At 41.3% G+C, this 14,567-nt stretch overlaps 1 protein-coding gene across 1 annotated transcript in view; it reads right to left on the reverse strand.

Annotated features, from left to right (window-relative positions):
* The window catches only part of ush2a (Usher syndrome 2A (autosomal recessive, mild)), a 224,186-nt gene that overhangs the window by 21,867 nt on the left and 187,752 nt on the right, over positions 1–14,567 (reverse strand). Inside the window, exons 55-59 of the mRNA XM_053632826.1 lie at positions 12,243–12,350; positions 11,851–12,034; positions 8,839–8,996; positions 4,397–4,555; positions 3,989–4,151 (exon numbers count right to left, since the gene is read on the reverse strand). Coding sequence (XP_053488801.1) covers positions 3,989–4,151; positions 4,397–4,555; positions 8,839–8,996; positions 11,851–12,034; positions 12,243–12,350 — 772 coding nt within the window. The remainder of the gene's footprint in view (positions 1–3,988; positions 4,152–4,396; positions 4,556–8,838; positions 8,997–11,850; positions 12,035–12,242; positions 12,351–14,567) is intronic.

Consider the following 14,567-nt stretch of genomic DNA (forward strand, 5'->3'; position numbering starts at 1 on the left):
AAGACAAAATAGCAAAATGTATCTTATTTATTTTCTTATAAATTAGGCATAAAGGTACAAAACAAATCACTTTTTTTTTTGTACTAAAAGAAGACAGTGAACACTCCCCAGTCTCTCTCTAGGCTGAAATGTCAGTTATTATATGCATTGTCACATTATCAAGAAAAATATAAACTTTTTCTTTCAAAATTCACAAATGTTAATAATAACCCCTGCTGAAACACTGCTAGCTGCTACTAGAAGAAGATAACAGACCAACTCAAATGCCAATTCATGTCCAATTCAAGAAGCTGCTACTTCACAGAGAGAATCAGAGGAAACGAGAATAAGGCACAGAGAGGATACGGATGGCATAGAGGCAGATGAAGGAGAAGAAAGGCAGGGTGCTGTGCTCCACACAGGGCAAACCTCGTTAATTCAGCTACATTAAAGTCAGTGCCTCCATGCTGCTGAGGAAAATGACATACAGACTCCTTTAATGTGGCCCCTGCTGGCCCCTCTCGGGCCGCCACTCCCTAATCCGACCCACCACATTCAAATAAAGGAAAACAGTGACGAGTGGGGGGGGAGAAAAGACACACACCGTGCCTCTAAACTGCAGCATGCCACAGGGAACAGAGGCCTGACACATACACACATACTGAACATACATGCACAACACACCCACACACACACAAAATAAATAACTATCTTGGTAAACCTCTCCACTTTCACTTGATTTGTAACTCACATGTATGAAGGACAAACATCAGATTGATAAGGAGACAGGACAAAGTCAACACTGGATAAACAGAATGGATTTGTATTTGATGTAATGTTGATCTCTGGTATTACCTTAAACGGCCACCACAACACGGCAAGTCTTTTTAAGCCAACAGTGGATTCTCCAGCTCCTCCGTAAGCGGGTGTATCGCATTCTTCCCCGTTTATCCGAGCCCAAATCGCGGCTCAAAACAAATCCGGCCTCATGTGTTCTAAGCGCTTGCGCCTCTGCGGGTATGCTAATGATATTTCTTCAGGACTTATGCTGGCTTAGGCTGGTGTGACCTCGCGTATGGATGACATTGGTCAACATGCCATGCTGCCCTTGACGAAAGCTCTTGCAATAGCATACACCCGTGGGGAGAGGAAAGGAGAGGGGAGGATAGAAAAAGGGTTTAAGAACGACCTGCAAACTATGAGAAGGGAAAGTCTGTGATATTTCAGCGATAGCGCCTCTTTATAAAGAGATATCTTTATTAAGGATGCTGGGTGTATGTAAGGTGTTTTCCGTGTGTAAGTACAAACCACGTACAGTTGTATAATACTGCGAGTGAAATCCATATAACTGTATATGAATTTTTCAACCCAGTACAATATTAAAAAAATTATAATAATCTTGAGATATGCCACTAATGAGAATCTCAGATGGATGCTCAATTGAACGGATGGGTGGACAGACACATGAACGGACCAATGGCAAAAATTTTAGCATGTAAGCATGCCTTGAGCTCCTGAACATGTAACATCTCTTTATAGCAAACTGGAAGGAAGATATTCAAGAAAAACTAGTTTAGACATTTGACCTTCCTGTGACCTTGACCTTGTTTGGATCAGTTCCACAACCTAATCAGTTCATCTATTGGTTACAATGATAATTCCATACGAATCCTACAAACATTCAACCACTCGTTCTTGGGATACTGCACTACCGAGTATCTCGGAGGGATGGACTCAGAGACAGACAGATAACATAATGCCTCTGCCACCTAGTGGTGGAAAATGATATTTGACCCGGTGAAGTGTTTTGCTAGGAAACATTTCGGTAAATACAGTGGAAGGATTCCACCGAGCAAGGTCACAGTGCTTTGAAATGTTCCAGACACAGGACAGAGGAATTTATGCTTTACGTTTTCTCTGCAATTATTAACTTTAAAAGAGAGAAAACACAAGTTGGTCCCCGCCTTGTGCCCGATGCTCCCTGGGATAGGCTCCAGGTTTTCCATGACTCTGAGAAGGATAAGCAGTATAGAAGATGGATGGATGGATGGAAAACACAAGTTGGTGAGGGAATAATGGTGTATAATGTAAGTCATAACAAGAACTAACATGTCTCGTGGACGTTCCATAAAATTAACTGCAAATATAAACAGCTAAAAAGTGCAATAATTAATTAACATTGTAATCATTAACAAATTGCTGTGCTGGTATAGCAGAATAATACACTTTGGACCGTGCTGTTATATGAAAGTATATCTCATGTAACCATGTCAGACCCTATCACACCACCACCACATTATTTTTGTATAACAGCATGGTCTGTTGTGTGTTATACGTCTTACATATTCCAGCGATGTGCTGCACATGGACAAGATTTTCTTTATTATCTCTTATACCGGTATACAGACTCAGTGGTATTGCCATGTCAATGAAAGAATTGAAAGTGTGCTTGGTTGTGCGTTTACAGTATGAGTCAGCTTTGTATTTGCGCAGGTGTGTGTCAGAGAGAGAGAGAGAGAGAGAGAGAAGAGAGAGAGAGAGAGAGAGAGAGAGAGCAAGAGAGAGAGAGAGAGAGAGAGACAGCATAATTACAGAGTTAGCAGGTCCCTCATGTCCTCCGTTCTCCCTGATCAGAGAAGAGTCAGAAGTGGCCTCTGAGGCTGATGTGATTGTGCCATGTCAATGCAAGCTTCCTTCCTCAAGCAGCATTGCGGCATCCTGTTTCATATCACTCTTTCTAGCACCGCTGGAATAATCAGAGTCAGCGGGGCCGTGTCAGCTTCCATTTACAGCCCATCACAAATGCTGCAGCAATCACACTCTCTCTGACTGTGCCTCACTGATGGAGCTTTGATATCCGTATATAAGCACTCTGCATATAGCGGTTTTCTCTTCCACACTGAGCTGGAGTAGATGTTGACAAGTGTGACCAAGTGGATTTGCCCTGTTCACCTCAAGGTCATGACATAATTACTGTTTATCATGTTCCATCACTACACTGTTATGCCCTGAGCTCACAATCCAGCCCCTATGCCTTCTGAAGCATTCATGGACAATTTTTTTCCCATCAATCAAACAATTTATGCAAAAGCAACTAAATGTCCATAGTCAACAAGTGAATCATAAATTTGAATAAAATCAATATGTACCTCCATACAGTTATATAGGATGAAGTACAAAGGTTTACATGGTCCAGCATTTCTGGGTGGAGAAAATATCCATCCATCCATTTTGTTTCAGCCTACACAGGGTCACGGGGGAACCCATTCACACACTACGGACAATTTGGAAATTCCAATCAGCCTACAGCGCATTTCTTTGGACTGGGGGAGGAAACCGGACGACCTGGAGGAAACCCCTGAGGCACAAGGAGAACATGCAAGCTCCACGCACACAGGGCGGAAATCAGATTCGAACCCGAACCCCGAAAGTGCGAGACAAGCGTGCTAACCATAATTGATATTTTACAATTTATCCACTAACATCCATTCTAAGATGTCACTAATGTTGGGGGGGGGGGGGGGGGTATTATTACTGCTGAGAGGATTTTTAAAAGGTACTCAGAGGATACAAAAGCGGTAGGAAGTAATTGTAAAGGTAAAGGGTTGGCAAAAAGTACAAAAAACATCCATGGAGAGGTAGTTATGTTTGATGAGAGAGGTCCGAGGAGAATGGACAGACTGGATTGAGCTGACAGGAAGGCTACAGGAACTCACACAACTGTGTTGAGATGAAAAGCATCTCAGAACACAAAACACATTGAATCATGAGGCAGATGGGTTACAACAATAGAAGACTGCATCGAGTTCCGCTCTTGTCAGCAAAGACAAGGATGTACATATATACAGTATATATTTAATACTTTTAAATGAGTGATATAATCTTGTTTAGATTAAATAAGCTTATGGACAGGTCTAAGCATATAGATTTGCTGCTTTGGCATTAAGTTTGACAGCAGGCTGTCAAGACGTGTGTGTGTGTGTGTGTGTGTGTGTGTGTGTGTCGGTACCTGTATAGGAAGTATGCAGTGATCAACCCATTGGGCTTGCGTGGAGGACTCCAGTGTACTTCAATAACTGCTGCTCCAGCTGCACTGAGCTCAGGGGGATCCAGAGCCTTAGGTACTGCCTCAGATGTCTGGACAGAGATGCCTTCCCCTACGCCACAACCATCTACAGTATGTTTGCACATATACATTTATTTTTTTTTGCATCACAAACGGACACTAGACATTCCGCGATATTCATGAACAAAAGTCAGAAAACCCAAATCCCAAATAAAAAATGCACACCCGGGTGATATGTGATACTGTTTAAATGTTTAAACACAGACATAGTCATTGATTAACTGTGTATGAAGTCTTAATTAGAAGCTTGAACACTACAGCACTCGATCAGAATAAATAACTGAACAGGACCTGCTTGGCAGGCTTGAACTCTTATATCGTAGGTGGTGTATGGGTCCAGTCCATCAAGTAGAAGGAACTGGTGAGGGCCAGCTGACCGGGACAGGGGTCGCTCTGTACCGGCATTCAATAAGACACTGAAGTCCAGGGGGAGACTAGAGTTATACACACCTAACGACAGAAGACAAAAGGATTACTAAGCAAGATCAAACATCCGACAATGACAATTTTTTGTAATCGTGATTACATTATGCCCACATTATGATTTACAGAATTTTCTCTTCTACTCCCTCGTCTAATAATCTATTGCGCAACAGACTGAAGCCAAACACTGTATTATTTGTAACCATATAACCGTCACATTGTTGGTAGAAAGTGCTTTGTTTGTTCAGTGTATGCTACATAATGGGCAGATTTGCATACAAGGTTTAATTTTTTTTAAACCCTATTTTTCTCTTAATCTGGTTATTTTCCAGTTTCCATCCACCCACCTCCTTTATCCCATCTTTCCCACCCAGAGAGCAACCGATTTTGTCTCTCTTTGACTCCTGGCCCTGGACCATGGACGGCAGTGGAGTTGTCAGGATTGGAACATGTGATCCAGATGCCGCTCGGAAGCCCAAGTTTGAATCGTTTCTATAAGCAATAAATTGCCCACTATGAGTCTGATTCAAGCCCAGTCTTGTAGTTTTGTGCTCCAACAAACCTCTATGCATAGGTTTATCTCATAGTGTGTTTCTAAACCTAATTCAAAAAGACTACTCACTTTATTTGTTAATGTTTTTATTTTTTATCTCTTATTTTAATAGAGAATTTGGACAGAATTGTTAGTTGGGGGTTTGGGGTTCGAATCCCGCTTCCGCCATGTGTGCATAGAGTTTGCATGTTCTCCCTGTGCTTCAGAGTTTTCCTCTGGGTACTCTGGTTTCCTCCCCCAGTCCAAATACATGTGTTGTAGGCCGATTGGCATTCCCAAATTGTCTACTGTGTGTGATTGTGCCCTGCGATGGGTTGGCACCCCATCCAGGGTGTCCCCCGCCTTGTGTTCTCTGGGATAGGCTCCAGGCTCCTCCATGACCCATGAGCGGCATGGAAAATGGATGGATGGATGTTAAGTGGTCAAAATTTCAGTGCATTCCTAGCTTTTATTGGAATATAAAAAATATATACTGGAAGCTAAAATACTACTTCTTAAGTAATGCCTACCGTGGTTGTTAAGGGACTACTCTGTATCTTTGGGTAAGGAAATGAAAAAAAAGAAAAAAGAAAATGAGGCTTGCAAGTATTGAGACTTTTGTTAAGTAACCATATTGCTTGTAAATCAGCAATTCTCTGTGTGCAAAGTTGATGTTTCCTAACTGGTTCCTGCTGATTTCCTTCTCTCTCTCTCTCTCTCTCTCTCTCTCTCTCTCTCTCTCTCACACACACACACACACCCCTTCTGAAAATCTGCCATGACACATTGGAGATCCAGGGCCCTGGTGTTGGAGCTTTGTTAATATTCCCATCACTGGTGCCTTTCATAATTTACAGCAACTAGAGCCTGATAGGTTATTCAACATTTATGAGGCCTGCAATGTATTCCGAGCGGCCTGATTATCTTTACAAATGAAAAAGTTAAATTATTCAACTTCCTTCATTGCCACCTCCCTTAGCAGATGTAGTCTTTTGGCCGAGACACAAACCCCGCTCAAATTAGACAGTGCTTTGATCAGCGCTCCCCTGCCAGGGAAGTTCAATCGCACAGGTCCTTAAGTTCTATTATTTACAACTAATCATGGTCTTTGGAGTTTTCCCCCACTTTCAAAACGAATGAGAGTCTAATAAGAAATAATGGCAAGAAGGAAAGGAAAAGGAATGCGCTATCAGATCCGATACGTCAAATGCAGGTGCGCCTTGCAAATCCACAGCCGATTTGGTATTTGGACTTAACCAACCGTGAGAGATTGTAGTTTAAAGCCATAGATTTTTTTGCCTCTCAGAATGTAAAGTCCATAAACGGTGCAGGCTATGTAAATGATTTCAGTGGCCACAGGGGCTAGTTAAGGGCTTTTAAGGTGTAATTGAGGCTTCTGAACAGGTTCCTCTCATAGGAAAGAGGCCTAATGAGACAATAATAACAAAAGATGGACCATCTGCGGCAGACAATCAAGGCTGCTTGAAGGTAGCATGCATGAATATATGTATATGTATATGTGTTTGTATATATGTGTGTGTGTGTGTGTGTGTATATTATATATATATATATATATATATATATATATATATATATATATATATATATATATATATATATATACACACACTTACACACAATATCCTGACACACACACACACACACACACACACTCTGCAGGTGGACAGTGTAATAGGTGCGAGCGTGCAGGGTTTGAATGGGAATGAGATTGTGCTGGGCCCTGCTGAAGCACAACCTGAGGATGACGCGAGAGAGAATTCAGGAAGAAGGGGGGCAGTTGTTTGTTTGTTCGCACACTTGTTTGTTTGTGTTCATGCTCTCTGGGTGGGAGAACGCTCAGTCTTGGCAGCCCCACAATGCTCAGCGGGACCCTGCAGATGGGCCCACCGTTGCCTGCGAATGCAAACACGCGCTGATTGATCGGTGGAGGCCAGTGGGTTGCAGACTGCCACCGCAAAGACGAGAGGAATCACTGAGGGCCGTCGCAAGGACAGAACATTTCACATTAGAGATTTAGTTCAAAGTATAAGCTTAGAAATTTACACAGAGCGTTATAGTGCCTAGTCAAAGAGAGAGAGACAGCGAGAGAGAGAGAGAGAGAGAGAGAGAGAGAGAGAGAGAGACAAACAGAGACAGACAGAGAGAGACAGAGAGAGAGAGAGAGATTTGCTGCTGTTAAAACTTATATTTATACTTTTACAACAGTTTGTTCTGGTCCGGGAATCTGATTGGTCGAGTGGCGTTCCAAGAGCGCCTATATTAGTTATAACCGCACTGGGATGTTTCACTGTGTGTATCTCTCTGCTCGTCTGTGTTTACCACGTAAAGTTCCACTTCCTAGTTCGACACCGTTAGTACTGTAGTGTTAGCGGCGTCATCAGAGGACATAATTTAGGAATAGAACTTTGGACTTAAAATATGAAAGCTCGTCAGTTGAGGATGGAAAGGAAGATGGGACGGCGATTGTATCGGAAGCGCCTTTAACGGGAACGTACGCATCAATCTGAGCTAGCTAGCTGACTTGCTAAAGAGTGATTGTGGCTTCTTCGGGATCTATTTCTGCTAGTGGAGCAAAAATAAACAGTACAATTTGGCCACATTGTGTCCAAATTTTCACTTACTTTTCTCTATTAACTTCCTGTTTATAGAACTGTTGACGTTGCTTAATTATACTGTAAGTGATTACACCTAACAAGGTATTAATAAACTTCTGCTACAGTCTCGTTTAGGTGTGCGCCAATCCCACTTCTTTTTATTTTTTGCTAATTCCCGCCCTCTAGCCAGCTAATTCTAGCCAGTGGGCTAAATGATGATTAGCTAGTGGGCTAATTCCCGCCCACTAGCCAGCCCACTTTCATACGTCAGGGAGTCATAACCAACCAAGGAGGGTGAAGGCTAACATGTACTTCCTGTAAGACACGTGAAGCCAGCTGACCTCAGCTATTTGAACTGCTGCTCATGTTGCATCACAGGGCAGTTTAACACACTGAGAGGAACGTGCTATCTGCCCTCTTCCTCATACACGAACTCACAGATGCTTGCGTCACTCTGATTGACAGGGCCATGATCTCACTTGTGTAATGCTAACTGACCTTTTCCAACATTTATTCATCAATAGACTGTTGGATAAAGTGTATCTTGGATGAAATAAGACAAGCTGGAAAATGGGCTGTAACCCAGGGAGAAAAAACAAACAAACAGACACACAAAAAACCCTCACAGTAAATGTACACTCTTAAAAAAAAAAATAGCTCCATCTGGCATCCTGAAAGGTTCTTCGTGCTGTCTTTTTGGGGAAATTTCTCTAATTTGTTCTCTGTGGAACCCTACAAAAGAGGGTTTCCTTTTTGTAAAGGTTTCAAGTAGAACTCATTTTGGGAAACCAGGCCAGGCCATTCAGAGAACTCTTGAGGAACCCTATGTAGAATCAACTAAATAACAATGGAATGACTTAAAAAAAAAAAAAAAAAAAAGAAACGCTAAAGACATTAGCCATACACTGCAGCACGAACTTTAAACAGCCCCTCAGTAAATCATGCCAGTGTTAGGAAAACCGCCACTTGAGTTTGAATGTCGAGCTAATTGATTCTCTGCTACGTCCAGCCGTCGACCGCCTCGCATAACAATCCTCACCACGCTCCTCGTAAATTTTCTTCTCCTCACGCAGACGCTCTCTCCGGCCGAAGCGTGGATAAATCACCGCTGAACGACTGCTAAATAGAGAAGGTGCATCGCGCATTAGAGTGAAAAACATTACCTGGGAGTGACCACATGACAAAGACAGAGCGCGGGCCCAAGACGCTGACGTTATGTGGAGCAGGGATTTTCTCTGGGGAGGACACGGGGGTTTGGATGATGTACCGGCTGCTCACACTGCTACCTGCATCAGTGCTGGCCTCCAACTCATAAACGTATCTGCAGAAACACAATCATGGAGGAAACATACATGTCAACGACATTTTGGCTGGATGGCCAAATTTAATGTCAAGAACTTGTGCATGTATTGCTCATGTAGTATCTGCCAGGTAAACTTCTCCAGTTCACCACACACACACACACACACACACACACACACACACACACACACACACACCATGCATGAAGCTGTGAATTCTCCTATTGACTTTCTTTCTAGATCATTCACAAATCATCCACATAGCTGTATACGGAACAACACTAATCCTCTGTGAAATAAACAAAATATTGAATTATTTACAGTGATGTCATTCATGTATTTTTTGTTTATTAGTATACCCAAAATACTTCAAATACTTTAATGGAAGGCTTGCTGTTACTTTTCCTTTACCAGCACTGCTTAAAGCTCCCCAGTGGATCGATAAAGGGTGACGCCATTAAACAGATGACCGTGTTAATGCAATGCTGATCAGTGCCTCCACAGTGATCTTTCAGAGGCCTGATAGATACGCCACACACATGCATATGAATGGCGTGTGCGCGCGTGTGCGTTAATGCACGGCGTAGGTTATAAACCGCTAAGAGGAAAGCTCTTTCAACACGTACATGACTTCACAAGATAGATTTTGCTTTTTAACAGCGGGACGTGTCAGTGCAGAGGTCTGCGTTGGCAACGGACGTGGGTCATGTTGAACATTCGAGGCTTTTAATTTGCCATAAACTCCATACACAGCCATTAATACCTCCACATTAACTATTGTTCCAGCACTATCCCTTTACAATAAGCCCATCAGAAAGCATATACTGCTCTCATCATTGCCAATAAAGTGCATTAGCACTACAGATTTGCCACTGGACACGTTTTACACGCGTTCGCGCTGAGCCAGCACGAGATGTCTTGTTCGAGACTGTAAATGTGTAATAAGACTTAAGTGGTACAAACATGTTGCGATGTACACACATATTCACACTCCGCAAGCATGAGATCTCTTGGAATAATACATACAATATATCTCCGGGGGGGTCTGTGTAGTCGATTTAAGTCGCACAAACACACTGTGTTTTATGTCCAGGTCCTGATAGGAATGAAAAGACAGTAGTCATAGACCTGAGAAGGTCTACACATGGATATAATTGGCAAATGCACCGAGCTGCATCAAAGGAAGCGGCGTGTTCCTATCAGGTTTGCTCAGATCTTTCTGGGGGGAGCTTAATATTTCACTCATCAGCCAGACTTTCTACTGTGGTGAGGTATGTGACAGCTAATCAACACTGTCATAAATAATCGATGAGCGCGGCCCACCGGTTAGCCGCTTCCCGCGTCTCACTATAGCCTCGGCAGATAATGAAGCGAGCGCTCGCCATTGTGCCGTTGCTCACCGAGCTAAATTGGACAAAGGAAAAAGAAAAGGGTCGAGGAGCGGAGAGGGGAATGCCTTTTGGCAGGTCATCTGGAATTACGGCAAATTAAACGTCATGCCTCGACGCGACCCTCTTTGAAGCGACCGTATAAACGCAAGAAGACAAAAAAAAGGGAGGGTGAAGTGGGGGGTTGACATGTCGACCTATACAAACCATCCAATCAGAGCTCACTGACTGTTCTGACATGTCAAATATGTGCCGTCAACATGGAATGACAGGATTTAAAAAAAAAAAAAAAAAGAGAGAGAGAGAGAAAAAATAAAAATCAAAAATCAGGAATCACTAGGCTAGTGAAGCTCTGAATGACAACTTGGGCATTACCTCATCTCTCTCTATAGATAACATAATACATAATGAAAACAAACAGATTTATATTGTATCTTAAGCTGCTTATTGGACACAGCCCGCCTTTTCAAATATTTACTCACTATATTGCATAAACAACACAATCCAAATGCATACACGCTGTGTGTGTGTGTGTGTGTGTTTGTGTGTGTGTGTGTTGTGTGTGTGTGTTTTTACACAGATGAAAAAAATCAAGACTTTCTAAACTGACTACGTTTTTTTTTGCGGCTTCGAGCGTTACAATTTTCCAAACACACAGATGAGAAGATTTAAAATGTGAATTATTAATATTAATTATAAACAAAATCACACATACAAAATAAATTCGGTTAATAACAGTTTTCAATGTGGATTTTACTTTTCTCATGTACGTAATTTATTAAGATATAAACAGTCAATTAAAAATCCCATACAAGTGTATTTCATTCCTTGTAAATTATTTCTACTACAAATTTACTTCGAGGGAAATATTTGTCTTGACCTGTCCACAAAAAAATATATATATAATTTTTTTTTTAAATGAACATGTATAAAACACTATATTGTCTATATCTATAACACTAACTGTGCAAATTCAAGGAAAGAAAGTTAGAAAAAGGAACGGATTATTATACAATATAATAGTCATTATTATACAAGCCATCAACTTTCTTTCTAATTTTAATTTTAAGTGACCAGGATTTCTGTAAATCTGCTTTGTGACAATATTCATTGTTATGTAAATAAAATGGAATTCAATTTATTTAAAACAATTAAATAAATGTAAAAAAATTTAATTTAAATTTTAATTATGGTAACAAAAGGTACCATTCAAATTTAAAATACTGTAACCCATTACTATTTTATCCTATATAAATGACTAAAGCTTCTCTCACATGTATACAGTACAGCACTGTACTGATGAACATCTTCAAAGCCAACGCAGCTTTTTATTAGCGCGCATTTACTTTTTAACGATTTGGTATCAGAGTGGATCTCTGTTTGTGAGGAGGGGATTCTTAGAGAGGATTAAAAACGGGGGGATTAGGAGAAACTGATAATCAGCTGCTAATAGTGTGTTAAAGACGGGTGTTAGTTGTGACAGGACCTGGTGTTAGGCTGCAGGTCGGTGTCCGTGTGCATGCTCTCATGTGGGCCGCTGGTGTACACATTCTCTCCGTCGCGCAGAAGCCGGTAGTGTGTGAGACGGCCGTTGGGTTGGGACGGCCGACTCCAGTAGAGCTCTACAGCCGTGCTGTTCAACACGACGTGCCTCGGTATGGCCCAGATGCCTGCGTGTTAAACAAAAGTAGCACCGTGTTAACCTTTCAGTTCCTTCGACCGAAACAGAGAAATGGATTAAAATGTCGGCTTAGAAATGAAATCAAATAACAAAAAAGTGTACATACAAAAAAACAAAGAAAGAAAATGCAGAGGCAGTAAATAAAAGATATCTTTCATTCTGAACAGGGTGATGTGTGTGTGTGTAAGTGCACTAACCTTCCGGTGCATCTTGCAGCGTGCGGCCCATAGATGGCTTACTTGCTCTGCAGCCGGCCACCGTGCAGGCCATGAGCACGAAGCTGTAGTTGGTGTAAGGCTGCAGTCCTGCAAACACAGCATAGATACCCTCAGCTATGTGCTACCACTACACACACACACGCACAAACACACACACACACCCCAAACTCTGACTGAGAGGACGTACACTATGTGTGTGTGTGCTATTAGAATACAATAAAATGTAATGACAATCTACTATATTGTAATACACAGTCTATACAGTATCTATCTCTCTATCTATCTATCTATCTATCTATCTATACGACATCATTACATTTATTTTTCCAAGGATATCATCACACATTACGATGTCATTCCGTTTTATTGCTGAACGTAATGTAAATTCAAACTGCTGCAAATATTCAATATAAATCACACAGTAATTGTGTGAAAAATCACACAGTGTTGTGTCTCTTGTATTTTGCAAGAGACAACACTGATCTTCAAAAGTTAGAATCCAGACAATTTTGCACTTGAGATATCATTTTGAGTAAATCGTTGTTTTTCTTTTTCTTTTTCAGAATACAAAACAAAAACAACAAAAAAAATTTCTTGCTCAGATGAACTATTTGCAAGGAGTCGTTGCGGTTGCAGCTCACAGCTGCAGAAGTGCGCCCCTTTGAGCTGCTGGTTAGTATGCCATCCACCTTCCTTCATTTAACCCAAACACAGATCAATGTTTTCAGAACGCTGAATCGTGTTTGGGTTAAGTAAAGAATTCTGTCGAGCATACTAAATACAAAGGGACAGCCGTTGAACACTGCCTTTAAAGCCTGGCTTCACCATTGCCATGCATGCCATGTCTCTCTGTGTGTGTGCGTGTGTGTGTGTGTGTTCTGGCATGGCCAATAACCTCATCACAGCATTATTTGCAGTGATACTGAATCTTTATCAGGCTACATATTGGATCCCATTGGAAGGAAATATTTATTTAGGTATTTACTGATAAGCAGTTCTGCTGCTATAGAACTCAACTACTGCAGTTTCAACGGAATATATACACAAAAATATCTTACACAAGCCCTGATCATTAGCAGCAACCTCTATTTCTTTTACTATTTGTAAAACCATTGTATCATGTCATCGAAACGTGAAAACATTTACTATATGATCATTGTAGTATGATTGTCATTTTTTACTTAGATATCTTGGTTCTACAGTTTTCATGCTAACTCAAGGGGGCACTCTAAGTCTGATTAAGACATATGCAATGGCAATAAAACCTAAAAAAAAACAACCAAAAAAAAAACCCCAAAGAGAGACGGTACAATCATTTTAGCGCTCACCCCTTTCACGGATCCCATTTGTAGTGCGCGGCTAACGCAAAGTGAAACAATGCCATAACTGTCATCCAAATTGTTCTGTACAATGCGATGAGGAAGTGTGGGGTAATAAATGACATAAACTGCTCGTTTATTGACAAGCTGCCATTTACTGTTTGCATTAGAGAATATGAGAAGATGATGGCCGCTCGTCCATTCTTGCTAAAGGTACCAGACTGAAGGAGAAAGATCTGGAAAGCATCTCTCACTGCACAGGTAGCGCCTCTAAATAATTAAGCACTGACTTCCTGTGTACAATTACTTTTTGTTATTAATTCCCACTCCCTGTCTGGAGGGTATTATGGAGTGCTTTGTGAGTTCCACATGACAGTAGAGATGACCTGTGATGCCTTTTTACAGGCTCAGCTTCCTCCTCGTCCCTGCGTTCCTCCCCCACTCTCCGCTCAGGCATAATTTAGAGAAGGTTGAGGTTCCCCTCTCCTCCTCTCTCCTCTCATGTGTCACAACATGGCCACTCAGATGTGTGTTCTGTGACAGAGAAATATTAGCTCCGAACGGGAGTCAGACAGGCCCGATCACGAGCTCCGAGCGCGAGAAACCAATGACTTTGAATGTTCATGTTATGTCTGCGTGGGGGACGAGCCATTAGAGCTTGTATCACATTAAATCATCGAGCTGTTTAGCTGTGTCATTTGAAAAGAATACTGAGCGAAATTACTGCCCGTGTGTGTGACTGGCAGTTTCAAAAGAAAATGATCATCCACCAAAAAGTAGTTCTTTTTTGGTATCTTTCAATGCTATAATAATAATAATAATAATAATAATAATAATAATAATAATTACTACTACTACTATTATTTAATTTTAAGATAATGAGTCAGTTTTGATCATCAATAACCTTTCTTAATGACATTTTCCCTATATTTTACTTATAATTGATATTTTTACTGCCATGTAAATTTACATTCAAAAGAACACA

The sequence above is a fragment of the Ictalurus furcatus genome, chromosome 9 (assembly GCF_023375685.1).
Source record: "Ictalurus furcatus strain D&B chromosome 9, Billie_1.0, whole genome shotgun sequence".
Classification (NCBI taxonomy): domain Eukaryota; kingdom Metazoa; phylum Chordata; class Actinopteri; order Siluriformes; family Ictaluridae; genus Ictalurus; species Ictalurus furcatus.